General features: G+C 41.3%; 1 protein-coding gene across 5 annotated transcripts in view; it reads left to right on the forward strand.

Moving 5' to 3' along the window:
* Positions 1-19,752, forward strand: part of CDC42BPA (CDC42 binding protein kinase alpha) — a 329,580-nt gene that overhangs the window by 273,815 nt on the left and 36,013 nt on the right. For all 5 annotated transcript variants that reach the window (XM_026658201.1, XM_026658197.1, XM_029912986.1 and 2 more), the window contains 7 exons: positions 6,358-6,477; positions 7,227-7,307; positions 10,776-10,881; positions 11,817-11,953; positions 12,680-12,819; positions 13,534-13,615; positions 18,036-18,252. In XM_026658201.1, the coding sequence (XP_026513986.1) occupies positions 6,358-6,477; positions 7,227-7,307; positions 10,776-10,881; positions 11,817-11,953; positions 12,680-12,819; positions 13,534-13,615; positions 18,036-18,252 (883 nt within the window). The remainder of the gene's footprint in view (positions 1-6,357; positions 6,478-7,226; positions 7,308-10,775; positions 10,882-11,816; positions 11,954-12,679; positions 12,820-13,533; positions 13,616-18,035; positions 18,253-19,752) is intronic.

Here is a 19,752-nt window from a genome sequence, read left to right on the forward strand (position 1 = left end):
TCAGGGGCTGGGGTTCCGGGGCGGTCAGGGGACAGGGAACGGGGGGGGTTGGATGGGGCACTGGTCCCCAGGGGGTAGTCAGGAATGAGAGGAGGGGTTGGATGGGGTGGCAGGGGACAGTCAGGGACAGGGGTTCCGGGGGTTGTCAAGGGACAGGGAACGGGGGGGTTGGATGGGGCAGGAGTCTCAGTGGGGCCATCAGGGGGCAAGAAGTAGGAGGGGTCGGATAGGGGATGGGGCTGGGCCACAGCTGGCTGTTTGGGAAGGCACAGCCTCCACTAACCGGCCCTCTATATAATTTTGGAAACCTGATGCGGCCCTCAGGCCAAAAAGTTTGCCCGCCCCGATCTAAAGCCTTTGGTGGATTTATAAACATCTGAACATTTATATAACAAACACGATTGTATCATATCAAAGTATTGTCACAATGTGTTTGGGATAGGTGCATTACCTTACAAAGAGGAATATGTCTGTCCTGAACTCTCACCACTTTGTGATTATATATGACAGAATATTGGAAAAACCACCTATATTAATATTCAATGATTAGGCTAATGATTTTTCTCTCTTTAATAATAATAATATGTTAGCTGCAGTTAAAAACACAGATTATTGTATTTTACAGTGTACAATATCTACTATTTAAGCACTCTGGCTCTGATTCAGAAGTCCATCTCAGTTCAGCATGTACTTAAGTGCTTTGTTGGATATGGATGGATTTAAATACATACTTAAATACTTTGCAGAATTGGGGCCCGCGGGCTCAGTCCTGCAACCCTTAAATGTGTGTAATCCTGTGGAAGTCATCAAGACTGCTTGCATGATTAAGGGCTGCGCAGTTGGGTGATACAACACATGCTTTAGATAATCTAATAGTTAATAGTGCTTATGGGCCAATTTGAAGAATTTTAATGCGGCCAGTTTAGGACCTAGACATTACTAAGAGCTTGTCTACACGATGTGGCAATATACACTACAAGAGCGTGAATTTTATATTGCAGTAACAGGCCCATGTGGACCCGTCTGGTATGCACTAAAAGTTCCCTAGTGTATTTTAACTTAGTACTGTTTCATCACAGGAGGGAACTTTTAGTTTGTACCCGCAGGTTCTATGCAGGCCAGTTAGTGCACAATACGTTGTTGTGCTTTAGAATATACCCTCCTGCTGTGCGCGTTGCCGCATCAGATAGACAAGCCCTAAATCCACTTTGTTTGGAACTAAACTTTGGAAATACTGCAGCATCCAACAAACTAAGGCCCTCGTTTACACTATTAAAGTTAATAGCAAAACTCCAATTGACTTTCCGTAGTGCTGGATCAGGCCATAAATTAATTTTTCAGTTTCATAAGTGCAGTAATAAACATTTCTTTTAACACAGTAGATAACGTCCTAAATACAAAATTATGTAGACCTTTCCAGAAAAGTTTCATAACTTCTACTACATTGGTGGCAAATGGTTTATCTTTTAAGGATGTACCTTGAAGATGTTCTTCTGTATGCAAATATTAGGTTGCAAAATAACCTTATCTCTCCAGCAGATATTCCTTTTTTTCTGAATATTTTGAAATATTTATGAAATTCCAGATTAGATCTCCAAATTTAACTACAAGAAGGATGGCATTTCTGTCTCTTGCTATAGAAATTTCTCCTACAATTAATTGTTGGTTTTTTTGTTTGTTTTTTGTTTTGTTCTTAAATGTCAGTGGTAGGGATTTTGAGTGAGACCCAAGCAATTTCATATTTGCATTTTGCAAAATAATTTAAAATGCCTATAGCACCACTGTCATATGGTTGGGGATATTATTACTTAAAGGCATCATCAGTTTCTGACATTAGTGAAGATTTGGAGTTATAATTTGCACCTGGTAAATCTGAGCACAAAAAAGTTTGCTTACTGCTAATTATTGCCATAATGCTTGAAACATATTTTCTACATGTAGCGAACAGGTATATTGGTAAGTAGGAATTTTTACTTTTCAGTGTGGAAAGAGAATGCATGCATCATAACTGATAGAAACCTTTATCCATCTTGAGGGGTTTTTTTTTAAGATGAAGAACATTCTCCACCAATAGTTCTCTAGAACAGTTTGAAGCATTTGTAAAAATTACAAACCAGAACAGTCCCTCATACTAGTTTTTAAAAAATTCTACGATTACACCTGTTCACTACTGTGAATATATTTTTAGATGAAAAGGACCATTTATGCATGTTCAAGAAGGGCAGCTTGGAAATGTAACATGTTTCCTGAAGGGTTATGTAGTTTGTGGTACTCCATCAATAGCAATGGAGAAAAGCCATCACTGGGGTGTTTATAGTTTTCATATTGTTGATGGGCAGTTATTTTTTTGATTACCAGGGTGGCCAGTCCCAACTGACCTAGCAAGGCATTATTTGGTGGAAAGATGGGAATATTGTGACGTTTGATAACATTTCTGTAGAAAAGACAGTCATCAACAATCTAGCCTATTGCAAACATCCTTGGTCTCCCCATTATTTATAGTAGTTTAGTTGCTAACAGAGAGAAAAGCAGCTACTTAGTCAGTCTACTTTTTAAAGATATATTTATACAGGAAAGTTCAACTCAGTGGACACATCTTGTTCTTCGAGTGGCTCTGCATATTCCCACTTAAGGGTACTGCACAACCTTGTGGTGCCTTGAGGTAGAACCATTTTCTAGCAGTGTCAGCTATAAAGCTCTTGCGCCTCCCCACCCCTCAGCATCATGCCCCCTGAGGGCAAGGCTGTATGGGGGTGGGCCACCCTCGTCACCTCAGTTCCTTCCAACTGCATGCCACAAACAGATGTGACCTGCTCTGGTTTCTTCAGAGCCAGAGCGTCTTTCTTCTTAGATAGTGTTAGCTATTAGTTTAATCAGTTAGTGATTCTTTTTCAGTTCCATGTTATGGCAGAACTGAAGAAGCAGAAAAAGGCAGGTTTTAAAATGTGGCTTTCCTGTTCAGCTGTCTTCCGAGCACCCGACGACCACGCTTTGTGCCTCAGGTGCCTGGAACAAGGCTATTCACCTTCTGATTGTTCAATCTGAAGGCCTCTTCTCTCAGAGCCCAACAGTATAGGGAGGCTCGCCTGCAGCTCCTTCTCCTGGAGGAAGCCCTCAAGGCCAGACCCTGTAGTTCCAAGTAACCCTCCGGTCCAGAGTCAAAAAGGCTAGTCTTAGCCCCTGTTGCTCCCACTAGCAAAGAACTGAAGTGTTCCAAGAAGTCGCACCCCTGACTGGGATCAGATCCAATTCCTGAGGCCCCCTCAGAAAAGCCTCTGAGGCTGCACAGGGCCATACCAAGGACCATATGGTTAGATACCACTGCCCTGGTTCCAGAAGAGAGACCGAGAGATAGTTGTCTCTGACATCTGACAGTCGAGGGTACTGGTCTGGTCAGGAGAAGACTCTGCACATCAATGTATTGGAATTAAGAGCTGTTCCTCTGGCTCTCAAATCATTCCTCCATCACCTGCAGGAGAAGGTTGTGTAAGTGGTTAGAGGAAATACGTCAGCAATGAATTACGTCAACAAGCCAGCGGGTGCTCATTCTGATTTTCTGTGTTCAAAGATAAGTCTGTGAAATTTGTGTATTTGTCACAACATTTATCTTGTGGCTCTGCATCCAGCAGGGGAAAACAATGTACTTGCGGATCATCTCAGCAGAGACAACTCCCCAGTGCACAAATGGTCCCTAAAGGATCAATTGGTTGAGACTATTTTCCAGCTGTGGTCGACCAGACATAGACCTGTTTGCAACCAGACAACAAAACATGTCACCTCTTCTGTTCCAGAGCATGCTAGGACAGTCAGTTTTTGTCAGATGCCTTCCTTCTACACTGGGGAAGGTCCACTTCCCCCCACCCCCTGCACACACCTTCCATTGATCCAGAAGGTAGTAAGGATAGTATGTCAGGACAAGGCAAGGATGATACTGATTGGCCCGGCTAGGCCATGTCATCAGTGGTTGACTGATCTCAACTGTGTGGCTGAGTTTTCATGCATCTTCCACTATCCCCAGATCTCCTATCCCAGCAGGACATAGGATCTTTCATCCAGAGCCACAGTCTCTTCACCAGAGTGAAATAGTGTGAGCGATCTGACTTTGACTCAGTCTGCTCTTGAGCACTCGTATTCTCCACCTGTGCAGGACATACTAGTTAACTCTAGAAAACAATCTACGAGAAACCGTTACCAACTAAAGTGGTCCAGATTTCAGGCATGGATGAAGGGAGATTCTGACTCCTATATTGGCTTCGTGTTCTGGAATACTTAATTTACAGTACTTAAATAACAGCTTTTATTATAGCTATCATGTCAGTCAGAAGAGTATGTGAATTGAATGCCCTTGTGGCTGATGCACCCTTCACTTGTTTCCCTAAGGACAGGGTTGTTCTCAGATCTGATCCTAGATTTTTACATAAGGTGGTGTCTGATTTTTCACATCAGTCAGACAATGCCAGTTTTTCCCCCCTAAGCCGCACTCTAATAAAGGAGAATCTGTCGTACGTGCTTTGGATGCCAGAAGGGCCCATACCTATTATCTGGAGAGGACTAAAAGTTTTCATAAATCTTTCAGATTGTTTGTGCCTTATGCCAAAGGCCACATGAGACATATGGTTTCTTCCCAGACTATTCCTCGGTGGATTAAACAATACACCGCTGAATGCTATACAAAAGCAAAAGTCCCCGTTCCTGCTGCAGTTCAAGTGCATTCCACTAGAGCTGTGGCTACGTCCTTCACCTGTCTTAGGCAGGGGCCAGTTGTTAAAATCTACAAAGCTGCAACCTGGGATTTTGGTGCATACTTTCACCAAGCACAATGACCTGGACTTGGTTTCTAGGGCCGACATAGGATTCGGCAAGACAGTGCTTCAGTCTCAATTCAAGTAGGCCTCTGTTCCTGCCTGCAGGTTTGTTTCAGCACTACTTATTAGTCTGTCCCATAAGTGAGAATAGGCAGAGCCACTCAAAGAAGAAATGAAGGTTACTTACCAGTAATCAGCGTTCTTTGAAATGGCTCTGCATATTCACACTTGCCACCTGCCTTCCCCTCTTTGTCAAAGTCCTTGTTTTCTGGGTCTCTGGCTTTGCAGTGGAAGAAACTGCGGTGGGGAGGGCACTCAGCCCCTGACATAGCCTCACCCTAGGTGGCACAAGAGCGCTCTAGCTGACACTGCTAGAAGATGGTTCTACTGCAAGGACCTCAAGGTGGTGCAGTACCCGTAAGTGTGAATATGCAGTGCCATCTCGACTAACTCTGGGTACAGGTCAGTAACCTTCGTTTTTCAGTGAGGACTTGCTTCTGTCCAGGATTTTCAGGTAAATTGACTAAGGTCCAATACTACACAATAGAGAGATATAGTCTTGCCTCTGTGCCCTGTGGCAGTAGAATCATCTCCTTAGAAAACCTTGGTAGCTCAGTTAGGATTGAGTGTCAGTAGCTCATACAATATTAAGGATAAAAAAGCCCCCCTGCACTAGCTGCATCTATACTCAGGATGGCTTTACTTTCCTGCAGTTCAAATGATATACACCTATGTCCTCAAAAACCAGCCATTTCTGTAGAAACAGTGGTTTCCCTAGCAAAGGAAATTTGTAGTTTGCGCTGTCTTTTTCCTCTGATTGTTAAACATAGTATTTAGCAATTTTGTAGTAAGTTACTAAATTTACTTGGTAAAGGATTTTTTTCATATAATTTAGAAGCGTTTACAGTAACAGACAAATTTGTTGTATTGTCTTTCAAAATACTGTGAATAATTAGAACCTGAAGAATCATCAGAAGGGAAATATTCTAGAATGTACTTTATTGCAAACTTTTCATCCATCTTTGTCTAAAACATGTTTCTTTAGAAAAGTTGCATTTTCCTTTTCAGATGATTTTCCAATTTTAAGCATTCAGCTCTTCTTTCCATTTAGAGCCCCTGTCCTGCACTCGGATTCCCTGTATCTGTGCAGCATCCCACTGCTGTCAATTGGATTTCAAATGTATAGGGCCCATACGAGCAAATCCCATTATAGGAGTAGGACCAAAAAGAGTAGTGTTTGAAAATATCCTAATTTGGCCTTTGAAAGGGCTGCATAGTCAGCCTCATCAAGAACTAGTTAAGGTCCTGAACTTGCAAATGCTTAGGGACATGCTTTTCTTTAAGTATGTGAATAGTGCAGCTGAAGTCTGCAAATACTCACATACAAGGAAATTTAATTCTTTTAGTTGCATATCCCTTACAAAAATGTTTAACATTGTAATTGTATTGTTCTCTCATAGGAACTCTGTTGTTTCCGTATCTTAGTTTGAGAAGAACAGTGAATTATTAAAAGTGATTTTTTAAATTGTTTTTCCCTGTCATGTTTCCATAGATTGATTCAGTTGAGAACTTTACATTGTCTAATACTCCTTCACGGGATGAAGATATCAAGTCTCATCTCCATTCAAGATCTAGGTCTCCTTCCACAGCTAGTGACATTGAACCAATTGAGGTAATCTCAGTGCTGATGCTTTGATGTTTTACTTACGAACTAAGAGTTTGTTCTGTACAGAAGTGACTGCTGCAAACAGAGTTTGTCCTTCTGTTTAGGCTGAAATTCAGTCACATGCAGAGGCCCCATGCAAGGACTATGCACCATTTTAAGCCTTTAAACATGAGTTCTCTGCACCGCAGGGAATTTCCACTTTAGAGCAAGTTAAATTTCACCGGGATACATCTGATTGGGGAGTACGCAGGGAATGAATTGTTCAGTGCATACTGTCTCTTTTAATAACTCCTCTTTAGTCATGGTATATATTTAAAAAGTCTGTGCTAAAAATTACATTATACTGTAGTCTTGTTTAATGACTCATTCTGAATCACTTTTGCGACCATATTAGGGCAAAGTATTAAATAACTATAATAATGGGGCCTGTATCTCCTTGTTAGAATGTAGATTTTTGAAGGGGGAAATTTAAAGTTGGAAATTAGGACTGATTCTTTCAGTACAGACCAGGCAGTTTTAAACCACACTAAATGAATAAATCTTTTCTTTATTAACATAGCAGACCATTTTCTTGATATTTTCTGCTATGAGTCTTAAGATTTATTTTTGCTGAGTTTTTTCCTATATTAGTCAGTGTCCCCCATTTTGGTTGCTTTTCTGTTGATTTTTTTGGCCTTTCTTGTTTTAGTCAAGCATCTTTTGATAATGTGCCTTTGATGCCTCTCACTACTTTTTTGTGGGGTTGTTGTGTTCAGGTTACAGATCATCCTCCACGCTCGGTTCATACACCAGCCATGAGGACAGCATATATTGGATCAGGACTCTCTGCACCAAAGGTACTCAGTCACAGCTTCAAAAATTCTGTATCGAAGGGGGACACATTTCATTCCTAAACGGTGGCTTCAGGAAACTTGTTTATCAGAATTTTTTTCTTAGAGTTGCCTAGGTGGTTTGTGTTAAATTAAACTCCTTGCTGTTTGGGAGACTCAAGGCCCCAATCCCTGGACAACAAGATGCAGAAGATTGGAGTTGATTGCCTAATGCAAGAGTACATGGAGTTGATCGTTTGCGCTGTATATCTGGTCACAGCAAAAGTGCCAAGTTGGGCCATTTAAAAAGAACAGAGGGAGATTATGGAGCTAGAAGATAATGGAGGAAAATAAATGACAGAGAGAATTGAGGGGAAGATTCTCCCTTTCTGTGTCTTTGGCACTCAGCATGAGAAGCTTTCAGCTTCTGCTGGGAGTGACTGAGAGATGAAGATTTGGGGATAAAATTCACTACTGGTAAGGAATGATAGTGCAAGAAGCTCCCTACCACTTAACCACTGCATAGGGACTGTGCTGGGGGGTTGTTGACTGAACAGCTGTGCAGGGGTGCTTAGATACCCCCTGCATGCTATGAAACTGACTTCACTGACCAACGTAGGCCCAACATAGAAGTTCCTTATTTGAGCAAGCTGAGAGTGGAGGAGATACGGATTTGACTATGCAGATCCAGGAATCTCAGTATCTTTTATCAGAGGGGTAGCCGTATTAGTCTGAATCTGTAAAAAGCAACAGAGGGTCCTGTGGCACCTGTAAGACTAACAGAAGTATTGGGAGCATAAGCTTATGCTCCCATTTATGCTCCCAATACTTCTGTTAGTCTTAAAGGTGCCACAGGACCCTCAGTATCTTTTGTAACCAGCACACGGTGGCACAGTCAGCCTCCACTCTGACTCTGATTGAGAGAATGAATTCCAGTTCTCCAACTTTCCTGCACTCCACTTGCACAGAGACTCTATTTGGACTTTATGCCAGCCAGTGGAATTAATTTCACCCTTGGCTGAATAGTTTCATGTATTCAAACAAGGGTAGAAGAGTTTGTGTGGACAGTTTTGAAAGGAAAGACTCGCAGGGTAAAATTTTCAAAAGTGGCTGAATGACTTAGGGTCCTAAGTCCCATTTGAAAATGTTACCCTATCTCTGTTAGCTGTATTTCTGAAATGGTTGATAGAAGTTTACCCATATGGAAATATTAGAGAAAAGAAATGCATGTTTCCTCCAGTGGCTATGTCAGCATTTTATACACAGATGGGAAACAGAGGTAACCACAATATAGCAACAAGATTTACCAGAGCTCCTGCTAGGAGACTGTTACTTCATTCCTGTATTCAAGTGCCAGTTTTAAGTTTCTTAATAAAACCTTTTTGAACCTGTGAAATCTTGTGAAACAAGCTTTTTTTCCTGGAAAATAGCCTGTTTTTGTGAGCAGTTCATCATTGCACTAAATAATAAGTGGTCTTCTGTCCTTGGAGCTGCCTAAAGGGTCATCTTACATTAGGCTCAGCCACAAGCTTTCTAAAATGGGACTTATTTTCTCATCAGTTTCAGTCTGTAGTCAGAAAACTCTCTGCATATGAACCAAACAGGCTGTATCATAAAGACGGATGCAGTCAGAGTCTTTAATTGGTAAATATCTTAAACAGCTAGCTAAACTATAATATTCCTAGCCATCAAAAAATATTCAACAAAGGTCCCCCTTTCTCAAAACCTAGACATTACACAGATGGATGGTGATATTTTGCATTTGGGAAATGTACAGTAGGAAAACGTTCTGTTCCCTTTCCCACCACAATCTACTCCTCTAAAGGAGACTCTCTTCATGGGCAGAGTGGGAATAATCTATCTACAGGCAGGGCCGGCTCTAGGATTTTTGCCGCCCAAGGCAAAAACAATTTTGGCCGCCCCGCCCCGCCTCAACTCCGCCCCTTCCCCAAATCCCCAGCCCTGCCTCCTCCCCCCAGGCTCTCAAGCCTAGGAAGGAGGGAGGGAGGGAAGGAGGGGGAGAAGCGGCGCCCGCGCCGCGGCCACTCGGCATCTCCCCCTCCCTCCCAGGTTTGAGAGCCTGGGAGGAAGGGGGAGACTCCAAGTGGCCGTGGCACGGGCGCCGCTGCTCCCCCTCCCTCCTACGCTCTCAAGTCTGGGAGGGAGGGGGAGCAGCAGTGCGCGAAACGGCCGCTCGGGATCTTCCCCCCCCCCCAGGTTTGAGAGCCTGGGAGGGAGGGGGAGACCCCCGAGCCGCCGCGGCGCGCGAAACAGCTGATTCGCGTGCCACTGCTCCCCCTCCCTCCCAGGCTTGAGAGCCTGGGAGGGAGGGCGAGTAGCGGCGCGCGAATCAGCTGTTTCGCGCGCCATGGCAGCAGCAGCGGAGGTGAGCTAGGGCGGCCGGGGCACATTTTTAGGGGCGGCATTCTGGCGCCGGCCATGCCGCCCCTAAAAATGTGCTGCCCCAAGCACCAGCTTGTTTTGCTGGTGCCTAGAGCTGGCCCTGTCTACAGGAGAGGGAGGGATAGCTCAGTGGTTTGAGCATTGGCCTGCTAAACCCAGGATTGTGAGTTCAGTCCTTGAGGTGGGTCACTTAGGGATCTGGGGCAAAATCAGTACTTGGCCCTGCTAGTGAAGGCAGGGGGCTGGACTCAATGACTTTTCAGGGTCTCTTCCAGTTCTATGAGATAGGGATATCTCCATATTTTAGGAAATATGTGAGGCAGCTTCCTGGGCATCATGGAGAACCTTTTATGAATCAAAACAGACTCATCACACAGACACAGTCATTTGTCTCTGCTATCTTTGTGGCAGCATGTTCACCCTGAGGAGGAAAGGAATATATACATTGGTTCAGACAGTGCATGTTCCCAGGAGTCCCGGAGAAGGGAACTCCCTTCAAAATCAGCCTTATGTTGTCTCTTACCTTAAATATTTTACCATTGATGTTATGAAACCACCCATGACTAGCACTGTAAAACTGAACTATATCACCCATTCCAGTATTTAAGTCCGAATTTTAAACTATAGTGACCCACCCACATATAACTTTCCTCTTCCAGCTCAGGCCCACTTCCCTTAACATAAAGCTTCTATGACCAGCATTTCCCCCCCCCAAAAAAAATGTTTGCCTGCAACCTTCTGCAGGATACTATTGCAACAGGGGACAATTTATAGACTACTGACCTTGACAGCCTTCCTTTCAACAGTGGCTGCAAACTCGTATGCTGGGACATGGTCCAAATTTCAATAGTTAGTTTACAGAGGGTGATAGCAGCAATCCATAAAAATTGAGCTGTTTTAAGACCTGATAAGGGCTGCAAGGTAAATTTTCAGCCCAGGAGTCATGTACACAGCTCTTGTTTTTAATAAACATAAGCTGAGCTTTTAAGACCACATGTATGCTCTTTTATGTATGGTATGTCTGTGAAAAAATAATTGTTCTTTGTGAAAAATGTTACCAGAAAGTAACATCTGTGTCCATTTGTTTCACAGCCTAAGGCCCACCAGTTTGTAGTGAAATCTTTTAATATCCCTACAAAATGCAATCAGTGCACATCTCTGATGGTTGGTTTAATAAGACAGGGCTGCACTTGTGAAGGTGAGTGTGACAAGAGTAAATGGGAGCTGAAGTGCCTAGAGTCTTTATGCAAACTACACAAGCAGCGTTATGATGTTGAAATAATGCATTCCATAATTCTAATGTTTAACTCACGTGTTGTGTTCTTCATCTTGCAACCTGTAACAGTGGGGGCTAAGCATCCTGGGCATCTCACACACAGGATTCTACAGTAAACTGTGTAACTGGGGAAATGACATGGTGTGAATTACACCTCTACCCCAATATAACACGACCCGATATAACACGAATTCGGATATTACGCGGTAAAGCATCGCTCCGGGGAGGGAGGGGCTGCGCACTCCAATGGATCAAAGCAAGTTTGATATAACACGGTTTCACCTATAACGCTGTAAGATGTTTTTTGGCTCCCGAGGACAGTGTTATATCGAGGTAGAAGTGTATTTAGAATATTATGGTTGATAGTTGAAGACAGTTTAGTAATTTATTCTAGATTTAAAATGGCAGCAAGGAAACATGGTAGTAGTCAGGTGTGCTGACAACAGCCTGACGTTGGGGAAAATGAGAAGCAAGCTGACACTCAACCCCAATTTTACACCAAAATAATAGATCTGAAGTTTGCAAGTGCCTCAATCCTAACTTCACAACTGACACCTCTTTCTCCCTTATATTCCAAAGCAGAGTGTTGGAACCGGGCACTCTGAACTTTGAAGAAGTTTGAATTCGTATCAGAATCTGGCTTTTCAAGGCCATGTATTTACTGCTCCTATGAGTAACTTTACTTTCCCCTCTTTCAGTATAGCAAGTTTTATTGAAATAATTTAGTTATTGGCAATGGAGTACACTTCAATAGAGGGAGAATCTGCTTTCCATGTATTATTACCACAGCTTTCACATTACAAAAGAGAGGAGATTTTTATATGAAACATTAACTACCCTTTTTCTCCCCTGATAAGTATGTGGATTCTCATGCCATGTGACCTGTGCAGACAAGGCCCCAGCAGTGTGCCCAATCCCTCCTGAACAGACCAAAGGCCCTCTGGGGATAGATCCACAGAAAGGCATAGGAACTGCATACGAAGGTCATGTCCGAGTAAGTATCATGAAACTGGAATGGGTAGCTTGGTGTTAACTTTGCTGTTGTCACGATCTGTCAGGAAATTAAAGTCTAGCTCTGAATTGTTTTATTGTATATTGTTTTGTTTTAAAGTTACAGCCTTGGAGACTGAAGACCTCTGATTATTCACAGAACAGTTATAGCATTGGTAGTGGCAACCGAGCTCCTGTCATTCTGCTGTGCCAATGTATTTTGAACCTGTCTTGGAGGGACTGCTTATAGAGTAAGAGGCTAGTTCAGTCTACAAGTCCAGTCAATCTTTGGGCCCTTCTATTGCGACTAGTGTCAGCTGTGGTGGTGGTTTCTTCTAAGGTGCGTGGGCATTGTACTGAGATCACCCAACAGCTGTCAAACGTTACCTCACTATCTATCGGGCAGGATTCCAGCAGGTGAACTAGAGATGTACAAGATTCTGTTTCTTCTTGTATCAATCCCTCTGTTCCTTTGTTATGAGTTTATGGGTGTAGAAGGGTGAGATAGGGACAGAGAACCCATGGCATTACAGGTTTTCTATAATATAGTATAGCGCTCACATCTGACACTTGGACAGGCTGCTGAGCTGGCTCTCATTTCTTTCACTGTACACTTCTTCTATTACTGATGCTACTCTTCATTGTCACTGACAGGCCCAATACTTGCATTATGCTCTTTTGAAAACACAAATTAATGAAAAGCTGATCAGTGCTGTTTATTTGACTATAGGTTCCTAAACCAGCTGGAGTAAAGAAAGGTTGGCAGAGAGCGCTGGCTGTGGTGTGTGATTTCAAACTCTTCCTGTATGATATAGCAGAAGGAAAAGCATCCCAGCCCGGCGTGGTAGTGAGTCAGGTTATTGACATGAGGTAAGCTGTTTAGTGCTGAGTGGGGTTTTCTGTGGAAAACCAGAGACAGCAAATTCTTCACTTTGAGTTCCTTGGAATGAAGGTTACCTCCAGGAAGGTTCTGTATCCCTGAGTAATATTTTAAACTGAAGCTTGTTTTCCAGTAAACTTCATTGCTATTGAAAACTTCTAATTAAGACATCATAAAAATTTGTCCCACACAGGGTCTCAGCCAGGGAGCTAAATAAACCTTTTGTTGTTGTTCTTATTAACCAAATGTGGTTATAACAACTGATAGTGATTCCTGGCTGTAGCTGAAGTTTTGTCTCTCCTGCTGTACAAATACCCAGTGTGTGCGTTGCTGTACAAATACCCAGTGTGTTCTTATATCTCTATACCCAAGAGTTTGTTCTGACACCAACAGTCCAGGGTTACGGGAAGGGGGGAAATTGGGGGTTTTGTTGGCTTTTCTTAACCTAAGTAGAAACCTAATGCAGAACAGCTGGGTAGATTGATCTCTGTGAACATTTGTGTAGTCAAAAATTGGTTACAACACACTTGTAAGTTATTTCTGCTGATACTGACTGGCGGATGGAAAATCAAGCTATTTTAAAAATTAGGTCTGGGTGCTACATTATTGTGTGCTTAAGATAATAGCTCTACTTTTACTGTGCAAGCACAAGTGAAATGTCAGGCTCTTACTCCCTTCTAAATGATATTTGTTGTCTCTCTAAGGGATGAAGAATTCTCAGTGAGTTCTGTCTTGGCCTCTGATGTCATCCATGCAAATCGAAAAGATATTCCCTGTATCTTTAGAGTAAGTATGTATGTTTAAACCTGATTGGTCTAGGTGGAGCTTTGTTAGCATGGTGCAATGGGATTGAGCCACACACACTGCCCTTCATTTTTGAACATTTCTCTCTATGGCTAACACTGATCCAGCTCCACCACGGTAGCAGTGGTGCATAGAATTATTATTCATTATTTGTAGTGCCGTAGTGCCTGGGAGCCTGAGCCATACATAGACCAGGACCCGAGAGTGCTAAGCACTGTAAAAGAAAAGAAGAAGATGGTCCCTGCCCCAAAGAGATTTACAATCTAAGTAACGATTCAAGAATATACTTGCACCTCATTCTCATGGTAAAACTACTTTTGGTACCTTTTAGAGGATCTATGGTCTCCCCTTCACTGATCTCTTATTTTTGTTAATCCTCTTGAAGCGTCTTTTCTTTTTGTTATTCTTTACTTCTGCAACGATCTTCTATAGTTACATTTTCTGACCTTAATCTTCCCCCACATCTGTATTTCATATTATTCCTTGAACCGTAATGCATACATTATTGTATATGTGCATATCTCTGTTGAGTATATGGGCTTGATCCCTGCAAACTCCCATTCATGTCAATGGATAGGAATTGAGTGCAAAATACACACACGAGATCTGGATTGTAGATCTGAAAGTAGGATTTTACCTTCATTGACTTTTTCTTATATTCTTACCCTTTTTTTACTGGCTGGTTCCCACAAACTTCGACAATGCATTGTTTTATCCTTGATGCCTGTCTGATTCCCCTCTTATTAACTTCCTAATTGTTGTTTTATTATCCCATTCCATTTAATTCCATGCTTTTTCTCTTCTTCTTTTGTTCATTGTGCTGGAACAAAAGAGAAGCCTGAACTACAACACTGGATCCAGAACTATAGGGAAGATCAGGAGTGAAATCCTGGGCCCATTGAAGTCAATGGCAAAATTCCCATTGACTTCAGTGGGCCCAGAATTTCGTCCCAGATTTGGATGTAAAGGTACATCTCTTGCTGAAACTCAGCATCTACGCTTCCATTTCTTTTGGGTCCTCCAAGTGCTAACAGATGACATTATCATTACTGAATGCTCACATTCTGTCCCATTTACTGTACACATACTAAATTAAGTCTTTTCTTTAATTCAAAACCAAGTAATGAATTTCTTCCTTTCTGATTTCCCCTTTTGCATAGCATGGAAGGAAGCAGTCCCATGCCATGGCAAGAAACGTTTTGCTAGATGTATACTTTTCACTCTATGACCAGGAGCTGCAATCTCCCATTACTGCTACTTATGCCTTTTCCCAAACTTTTTAGAATCCATCTACCTCCTCAGCTTCGTGGCTCCTTCTAATCAAGCAAGTCAAGTCTGATTCATACCTTAAAAAGTGTGCTCCCTTTGTTGTCTTTAATTTCAGGGCATAAGGATTGTGCCCCCTTTTTCCTTTATAATCTTCCTTTTTAGATCCGGAGCCTGCAGTGACCTCCCAGTGGTAAGACCCCCACACCCATATGGAGTCCTGTTGAAGTCTGCATCTATGCAGAGATCACTTCAGGATTGGATGAGTGCCTGACTCCTCTCCAGCTGTTTTCTACTCAGTCTTTGAATTCTAAACGGTTTAGATTCCTTAGTGCTAGTGGAAATACTGTAGTGAGTGGTCCTGTAAAATGCATGGGATTAGACTAAATGAGTTAATGGTCTGAGTGGGGGTTGGCCCTCTATCTATGATTCTGTATTTAGCCTCTCCTAATATTCAGTCCATTTTAATCATGGTCCTGGTCCTGAATTCTCATCTATGTGCATATTCCTTTACTCTTTCTATTTTATATAATGTTTTAATTTGTATTGTATACAGGCAGTTAAAACTTTGAGCCAAATTCTGCATTCCTTCACTGAGCAAAACTCCTGTTGACTTTAGTGAGAATTTTTGTTGGTAAAAGACTGCAGAACTTGACCCTTTGCTAGTGTGGCCATCGTCAGACTGACTGGATATTTAGCCCACTTCTTCTTCACTTTAATATTTTTCATTACCTAATAATCCTTCCTGTTTTATTTAAATTGCTTCCTCTTTTCTGTGCTAGTCTCTGTCTCTAGCCATCTCTTTACAAATTAAAACTCTCACCCAAACTCACATCCCTATCAACCAGTACATTGTTTGCAGTGTTGTAGCTGTGTTAGTTCCAGGATATTAAAGAGATTAGGTGGGTGAGGTAAGATCTTTTATTGGACCAACCAGTATTTTGTCCAGTGTAGCCCATTCCATTGTGTAGTTCTATTTATTATTTTAAAATCCCCAGTGTCTCACAGAGCTAAAGTGTCAGCAACAGGTTTGGATTCCTAATCTGCCACTGAATGACTTGGCCTTGATCATGCCACTGGTAGTATTTCAGAGAATATTTCTCTTACATTCTGTTACTTCATCCTATTACTTAAATCCTCAAACCTGAATTTCAGGAGCTCCAATCTGCTTCCACCTGTGTCATTGGTTCCAACATGGACCAAGACTACTAGCTGCTCTTCAATTTCTACCAGCGGCTGGTCCACCTGGGATGTGATGTCACCTACAGTGGGATGCAGAAGGCAACAAACCGTGCAAGATTCAGGGTCATGACTGAACACTGTACAGTCTCCATTTCTAAGTACTGAAACCCAGCATTACTGTCTGCCCTTTTTCTGTGCCCCATTCTCTGTCCTTCATTGTGGTTTGTGCTGTGCTCCATGGTCCCATAAGGCTTTACTTCCGTACCCTTTGTCATGGGGCTGACTTTGTCAAAATCCAATTTCTCCCTCACTTGAGAATATATTTAACAGACCATATTTTGAGACTATATTTAACAGAAGCATTGCATTTTTCCTCTCCTTCCTTTTTTTTTTCTTGCTTCCTAGTAATAAAACCGTACCTTTTTATTGTTCAGTTTTCAATACCACGTGTTCAGTATCCCCCTTGTTATGTCATGGTTCCTGGCCTAATTTCAGAGAGTCCTTCTTAGAAAGCATGTACATAGCAACTGAAAAAGAACATGAAAAACACAGTAAAGATAGATAACAAGTTAGAGGGTCCTTCCCACATTTGCCATTCACGCTCTCATGACTACGTGAGTATCATGTGGATTAAACTTCGCAGTTACTAGGAATTTAGAGGAATGAAATAAGTATATTTCTCTTTGAGGCTGTTCAGATTCTTTTATTCAGTACTCTTATTTGTGCTCTTATTCAATACAAAAAAGAAAGTGTTACCAGGAAATAGAAGAAAAAAATAAATAAAATGAGCTAGATTAGGGTAAAAAAATAAACTGTAGCCCAGTTAGATTCAGTTATTCACAAGGAATCACAGAAGACTACACACAGGCATTGTCTCCTGAACAAACCCACTTCCTTGGGGGAGAAAAACACAAAATAAAAGTATGCTTCTCTGTGGAGACTTTTGCTTAGGGCTTTTCCTACTTTATTCTCCAGCAATTCACAAAGTAACATCAACAACTGCTACTCTAAACCCATTACAAACACCCCAATTAAAACTGAGCATGTCAAATGCAAGTCTTCAGCTGACCCTACCCCAGTCAGAAATAAATAAAAAAGAAATACAAGATACTTTGCTTATCTGAGATCTCTCCTCTCACACTTTTGTCTTCCCCAATGTCTCTTCAAGTCACAATCTCTTGAAATAAACTAGCAACTCCATACTTCTATGAGCTGAGTGATATTCTCACGCTTGACTTTTTAGTAATTTAGGTAGAGTGAATCATAAAATACTTTTTAGAAAAGATCTTCCAGAACTTTCTCTCATTCAGTCTAGTGAGTGACACTAAGATTTGTTCTAAAGGAAAACAGTTATAGAAAGCACGTCAAAGCAGGGGGAAAAAACCCAAATAATAGTGAATATTTGAATATAATTTAGAATTAGACTGCTGGATTAACAGCCACTGGCATTAAATAAGTTAAATTCTTAAAAAGGTTGAGTTTGATACTGAGTGCGGTTTCAAGTCAGAGATGGTTTTTCACTTTTACATGTAATCAAGTGGTCCAGCTATTTGAAAAGTTTCACTGGTCTGGGTTGCTCATGCATAGTTCCCATTACATTAATGTTAACAAGAATTGTATGTGTGTACCAAGTACAGAATAGTCTTTCAGAAATGCTTGGTAAGCATGTTTTTCATTTATAAAACTGCCTTAAGACATACACACCCTAAATAATTTAAAGTGGAAATCTCTGAATTATATCACTAACAACAAATCCACTTGGTTCAATCACCTTCACTAGATTATTTTTGCATGGATTTCTGATGCAGAAACCCAGTTCTTCAGTTGATTGAATACAGCTCAAGTCAGCATCTAATGAAAAGGATATTGATAGCCATGGACTTGTGTTTCAATAACTAATGCTGAAGCCTCTTTTCCTTTCTTTCTTAAGCATATCCATTTAAAACTTTTTCAGGTTACAGCTTCCCAGCTCTCCGCATCCAGTAATAAGTGTTCGATCCTGATTCTAGCAGACAGTGAGAATGAAAAGAGCAAGTGGGTAGGAGTGCTGAATGAATTGCATAGGATTTTGAAGAAGAATAAGCTCAAAGACCGATCAGTCTATGTTCCCAAAGAGGCTTATGACAGCACCCTCCCTCTCATCAAAACAACCCAGTCAGCAGCAATCATAGGTATGAAGTTGATAATCTGCCATAAACACTTCTTAGGTGTTACTGGACACAGTTACGATATTAACATTTTCTGCACTCTCCTTTCTTCCTAGGCAGTGCGACAAAGGAAATTATGATGAGCCATAAATTTGCATCTAGATCTTTTTTTAAAATGTAGAGCAAGCTGATTTGTAAATTAGGGGAGCCAAAGGGTTTAAGGTGCTGTGTTAAGGTTGCATTCTTCCCTGGAGGGCTGAGTTCAGATCCTACCTATAACAATCTATATAGAGAGAGATTGGCTCACTATAAGCAAAAGACAGATAAATTCAGTGCCTTTGTTTTCTCCCACCCTCTGAAAATTTAAGAAAAATAAAGCTTCTGTCTATGACTTCTGCTATTCCAAGATAGATGTTCATACACTTTACTTAAACAGAAATGTCAATAAAATTTTAGATTCTAGGTCCAAATAATTAATTCCCATTTATTGTGTTTATTATTAATTGTGCCCCTCAACATTTATTAACTTGGTTTTGCACATGCAAAATAAGTATTTGCATGAGCAAAAGCCACATGTGCAAATAATTTTTTTCACATTCAAAATAGTGGTGCTTGTAAATCCCATCCGTGCAATTGAAGCTAAATCGTGAGACTCCCTTACTCAGTTTTTACTCAGGCAAATTTCCAGCGAAATGAAACAAATGGGAATTTTCCAGAGTAAAGCGGACTAAGGAAAAGTGGGTTAGAACATTAGGATTTGGCCCTTCAGGGGGCCTGCTCAGACTCTGGACCCTAATGTATGCAATTCAGCACAAAAGTAATCTTGGGTTAAACATCAGCGTGAAATATAGTTTAGATAGAAGAATTACCCAAACAATGAGGTAAATAACCCTCTCTATTGGCTACTGAATAACATTTTGTTGAGCATTTTATGCCATATGGCAATATGGATGGTGCTATGGGGAAGTGTGGTAGGATGTTCAGTGTTTCTGGGAATTTCCTTAAGAGCATTCCCCCCACCCTATTTCATAACTAACATCCTTGTGGCTAAGGAGTGGGCACGATTTACATTGTATTCTGTGAACACAGCTCCTTAACTAGCCAAAAGTAGCACTACAGAGTAAGTAATACAGAACTTCCTTCACCACTTTATCATCTCAGGACTGAAGATACAGCTTCCATTAGCACTCCTGTCCTCTGTAAGTAAGAATCTAGGACAGAGACTCAGTCTGGATCTATTACATGCTAATGCACAGCATCTGTAGTTTGATTATGGAAATTTGACGTTTTATTTGTTTACTACAAAGTCAGTACTGTGCTTAAGTGCTCTGAGCAGTTATGTATAATGTTACATAGTGACATATCTACTAGCATGAGAAATAGAAAAAGGCTGTCATATTTCTTTCAGCTTTACTATGAAAGAAATAAAATGCATTGGTAGCCTCCCTTTTTATCTTCATATAATTGTTTTGGTTTTGGAAGACAGGATTAGAATTCAAAATTATCTTGACAAACTAGAGAAAT

The sequence above is a fragment of the Terrapene carolina genome, unplaced genomic scaffold (genome assembly GCF_002925995.2).
Source record: "Terrapene carolina triunguis isolate 2854851 unplaced genomic scaffold, T_m_triunguis-2.0 Scaffold406, whole genome shotgun sequence".
In the NCBI taxonomy this organism is placed as follows: domain Eukaryota; kingdom Metazoa; phylum Chordata; order Testudines; family Emydidae; genus Terrapene; species Terrapene triunguis.